At 40.6% G+C, this 5,198-nt stretch overlaps 1 protein-coding gene across 1 annotated transcript; it reads right to left on the minus strand.

Annotated features, from left to right (window-relative positions):
* Positions 1-3,665: 3,665 nt before the first annotated feature.
* LOC111444385 (arogenate dehydratase/prephenate dehydratase 6, chloroplastic-like) lies at positions 3,666-4,933 on the minus strand. Its single transcript, XM_023082473.1, has one exon. It carries the CDS (start codon positions 4,870-4,872, stop codon positions 3,709-3,711), a length of 1,164 nt encoding a protein of 387 aa, XP_022938241.1. The 5' UTR covers positions 4,873-4,933; the 3' UTR covers positions 3,666-3,708.
* Positions 4,934-5,198: the final 265 nt, after the last annotated feature.

Here is a 5,198-nt window from a genome sequence, read left to right on the forward strand (position 1 = left end):
GCAGTTGGCTCATTTGGTTACAGGTAGTTGTTTAGTCAATAGTACGCATTCAATCAGATTTGTTTGACTCAAATTTGCCTCTTGATTCCATGATTGAGATCTATTTGGTTACATATTCGTGGAGTCCATCGTCAAAACAATTTACAAAACGACACAAGTTTCAAGAAAAAGCCACATTAAAAACAATATAACAAGGGAACCACTTGATATAGGGGTCCTCTCTACAACGGCATAGCTCTGCACACTCTTGTCATTGAACAGTAGCCTACGATCCATATGTAAACAAAGAATAACAAGAATGCATATAAAAATACTAAGTAACTTACTTGTAGGCTCCGATCAAAATTTCTCCTATTTAGTGTTTCTTAAGTTATGTGCTCAATAAGGGTCCTAGATCTAGTTAGCCAATTTCATGGCTCGAGTTCTTTCTAGTCCTCTAAGGTTCTCAAGGTTCATATACGCTACACACTCGTTTTCCAAGGGTGTAAGTCACCCATTAGGGTGTATTCAATTTTTTAAGTGCACTTAACCTTGCATTCCTTCTTTTCCATGGTATGTCCAGTCATTGCACTTCCAGTGCATAAGTTGGGGCGCCCTCTCTGTCTGGGGCACTAGAAAAGTCTAAAAGGTATGGAGGAGTCGCCACTCACTATTGTAACTTCTCAATCTCCTTATATCTCCAAACATGCCTACTACTGAGCACTAGCCAAAATCTCCGTTAATGGAGCCTAACAAGCTCCCTATTCTTTAACCACTTCACGCTCTTAAATAGTGCAAGGTTCACTCCAACTAATACAACCAAAGCTCCCTCAGTAGTATCCTCTAATGTGTCATGAGCTCTAAGTGGATGACATTGCATTCTTGTATACTAGATAGGCCCTCACCAATTGAGACAAACTCTAGATTAGGAGTTGTGCCCTAACCATCCCTACATAAATTTAGTCGATCCATATCATCATAATGGACCTAAACATGGCTCAAGGACTAAGGAAAGAAAAATCATAGGCTAAGACTCACTAATATGTCATGCATATCCTTAAGGTCACATAACATCTAGTCCATACATAAATCAAGGCGAAAACAAGCCTTCCAACCTTTGAACATACTTTTAAAAGGCATAAATGACATCAAACTTAAAATCGCGCATATTTGGTATTAAACAAAGTACTGTCAAAATCATATCATGTCAAAGTCCCAACCAAGTAATTCAGATAAATGAGAGTCAAATTCTTCCTAAGAAACATCCTAAAACATGCAATTGAGCTAAAATGTTTAAATATGTCAACTCCTAGGTTTAGATACTCATTTTAATGCTCAATTTTGTCTTAAAGCATGCTTAATGACCTTACGCACGAGTCTAAGTCAATTCATACACGTATCTTTTGCTGAAAGTCCGAATGGTTATGTATTTGATTGATCGAATTCTTAGTATTGATTCCGGCTCTCAAATAATTCTAAATTCCTTGAAATTCTCCAAAAAGGTCCTCTATTAAGGTAAAATGAGAACCATCAAATTCTCGATATGCACAAAAATAGGAAATCTTGTTCACTTGAACCACAATTTCTACCTCAGATCAGTGCAAGTCATCCTTCTTCTAGCCGTCAGCTTCATTCGTTAAGTTCTTCTCCTATAAATCTCGAGGGCATTTGGAGTTTTCACCAAAGTCGTAGACCTTTGCAAGAAAAATCCAAGGGGACAAGTTTTGTTAAGTTTCATAGAGAACTGGGCGAGATATCATCTATTCAAGTCTCCGAAAAACCCAAGAATTCGTACCTTAAATGCCTCAAATCCCTTATTTTTGTATACCTTCTTCCCTAATCGACCCCAAGTTTCCTCTTAACCATCTCCAATCTTTCCCTAGCTCATTTCGTTTAGCTTGAATTCGATGTAAGGCACTCTTTTAGTAATTAGTTCCTATTTTAAATATTTTTCAACTATTAGATATGTGTGCATGTGGTTGTTCCGTATATTGATGTGTGAGTTTCCTAAATGTCATGTGTAATTGAAATGGATCTTTTTGAAATGTTGTGGGGCCTTTTACATGCATGTTAACTTGAGACAACGGTCAATGAATGAGAATCATAGTAATTATGTAACAATCTTACTTTTTCTTTTAAATACAAGACGATTACTAATGCATGTCACGACATTTCAAACCTAACAAAAACTAATATCAGAAATTCTTGAAGACTCAAATCTATCTAGGAAAGTCTTCAACGTGTAAGTAGCCACGTGGATTATTTTTTAGTAATACTTATAAGGGTTGATTAGGACCATGGATGGAACTCATATGGAAGCATAACCATAAATCCAATTAATCAAGTTGGATATTTATTTGGAAGCATGATGATAAGCCTAATTGATCGAGTGGTGTATTTATTAGAAAATATGATGACAAACCTAATTGATTAAGTTGTATATAATTAACCTAAAAACTTGTTTGTTTTCCGATTTAGCGTGATATCATGATTAAAGCTTACGTTTTTATGTTGTGAACTCCTAATTCTATGAGGACTCCAACATGTCTTGTATGTTTGTAAATATGTTAATTGAGCATGTTGGACATTGTATGTATGCATTATGCATGGGAATGTGTTATAGTGATTAAATACCCTTGTATGCCCATATACTATATTGGAGATGTTATGTGCCCTAGAGAGCCTAAATAACAATATGCATGAATATGAGTCATTTTTGTACATTTCCTTGGTTCTAGAGCCCACACTGTATTCCACAGATATTTTCGGATAACCAGGCAATTAAGTTGGCAACCCTTAATCGTGAACTTTCTTAGCATGGTTAGAGTCTACTTAATACACAGTGGTTAGTCGTCACCCACAAGAGACTTCAGGAATCCTAGAAGGTATGCTACCAAAGTGCACCTTGTAAACAGTTCATATGGGGTGCAGGCATCCAATGCATTAGAAGTTGACTCACGTGCTAATAGCATAGGGTTAAGGATAGATTTTGGGAAACATAAACAAAAAACTAAGTACAGTACAATTTAACCCTACATTATGGCTCGACGTACACCCTACCATAGAAATGTATAGGGTTTAGGTATGCATAATTCTAATAGAGCAAGTACAAACGGAATGGTACTGGCTAACGTTAGAGTTAGAATATGAGCACAGAGCTTAAGAGACCATCGTAAGGATTATGTTCAACAAGACTCTACAAACAGGTCGATTACTAAGTATTAGGTGGAGTGTAAATGATGGTGTAAACATATTATTTTGTACTTTAATTAATTTTAGGTCGATTTTAAATACCTATTTGAATTTTAAAATTTCCCCTCTTTCGAGATATCAAAAAGAGTCATTAAACCATAAACAACTGTTTCTAGCATAGGAAAGTCCAAAAAAAACTCAATCCATTAGGCTTGAGGGAAATTTTTAGCACAGGAATCTTTTTACCGTCTAAACCTAAAAACTTGCTACATGAAAATTACTTTGGCAGTAAAAAGTATGATACTTTTTACTGCCAAGTAATTTTCTCACCTAAACCTACTACCACCATGTGAATGACAAAGACAACCAACAAAAAAGAAATATATGTATATATATATATACAAAACTTGGAATAAAATAATAATAATGACAATAATTAAAAAATAATAATTTTATTGTTATTTTTAATTTTAATCTATTCCAACAAAGAGTAATGACGGAGTGAATAATAATAATAATAATAATAATAATAATAAGCTAATCCTCACGAGAAGGACTCCATGGGGTCATATCCATCGGATAACTGCCCAATACCCTCAGGAAGGAAGTGAATTCCTGAACCTCCGCTAGGGCGTTCTGAGCCCTAGGCTCCGCCATGGACGCCTCGAAATCCACATAAAACAGATACTCGAAGTGTTTCGCCGTCCCGCCGTCCGCGTCGTCGACCACTCTGATCGGGTGACTCCGGTGCGGCCGCGATTCGATCTTCGTAAGGCTGATGTTCCTGAAGGCAAAGGCTGAGAGCACCTTGAACAGCACCGATGTCCCTTTCTCGTGTGCGAAGACGATGCTGGTTTTGAACGGCCGATCTATACGAGGAACGATCGGTTCTCTCGCCAGCATCACGAATCTGGTTATGTTGCCGGAATCGTCTTGGATTCCGTTCGCCAAGATCTCGAGGCCGTAAAGCTCTGCCGCTCTGGCGCTTGCGATTGCGGCGGTGTCGCGAAGGTTGTTGATGGCGACGAACTCGGCGGCGCCGGCTGTATCATCGACGGCCTCGCGTGTGACGTTGAGGCCGAGTTTAGTGAGAGTGTGTTCGCACTGCGCTAGGGCTTGGGGATGAGAAATGACGCGAGTTAGGTACTCTTTTCGGATTCCAGGGAGAGCGAGGAGGCAGTGATGGACGGGCAATTGAACCTCGCCGACGATGTGGAGTTTGTGGCGGAGGAGGAGATCGTAGTTCCTATGAATTGAACCGCCGAGGGAGTTCTCAACAGGGAGAACGGCTCGATCGGCGATCCAGAGCTCAACAGATTGAAAGGCGACCTCGAATTGGTCGCAGGGGATGGCGTCGCAATTAGGATAGGCTTTTCCAGCGGCAGCTTCGGAGTAGGCGCCAGGGACGCCTTGGTACGCGACGCGGAGGTTGGAGCCGTGCATAGGGGCGGGAGCGAGGTCGGTGATGGAGAGGGGCTTGGGACGTGGCCTGAGTGAGTCTCCTCCAATGGGGACAAGGTTGAGGTCTCCAATATGATCGGCGGGGGGCTGTTGTTGGGAGACGACAAGGGTGGTGTTGCTGTGGCGGCGAGTGGAGGAGATCTGGCAGTGGTGGCGGCGGGTGGAGGAGGAGGTGGTGGCGTTGGGGGAGGTAGAGGGAGGGGGAGTGGGTTTGATGAGGGAATGACTGAAGGATTGCATGATGGAGACAGAAATGGTGCGCTGCCTTCGTGAGTGCTTGGATTGGGTTTTAAATATTGGAAGAGGAAACCAGTTTTTGGTCAACTTTTTTTTGGTACGGAAATTTGAATGGTTTGAGTTGGATGGATCTAATTTTGGGCATACCTTCCCTTGTCTAGACTACTAGGAGCCTTAGCTAGAGCTAGTGTATGTAACATTGGGATCAAAGATGAATAGAGACTCCTACGGATGTTAAGGTCGGATCTAGTCTTTCCTATCTGCCAACAAGCTGTGTGGTTGGAAACCAATCCGGCACTCTTCGTGTTCTTCCTTTTCTTTAGACTGAT

Source organism: Cucurbita moschata, unplaced genomic scaffold, assembly GCF_002738365.1.
Source record: "Cucurbita moschata cultivar Rifu unplaced genomic scaffold, Cmos_1.0 Cmo_Scf00006, whole genome shotgun sequence".
Classification (NCBI taxonomy): domain Eukaryota; kingdom Viridiplantae; phylum Streptophyta; class Magnoliopsida; order Cucurbitales; family Cucurbitaceae; genus Cucurbita; species Cucurbita moschata.

Coding starts and splice junctions, on each gene's coding strand:
- LOC111444385 (XM_023082473.1), bottom strand. CDS start 4,872: ATGCAATCCTTCAGTCATTCCCTCATCAAACCCACTCCCCCTCCCTCT.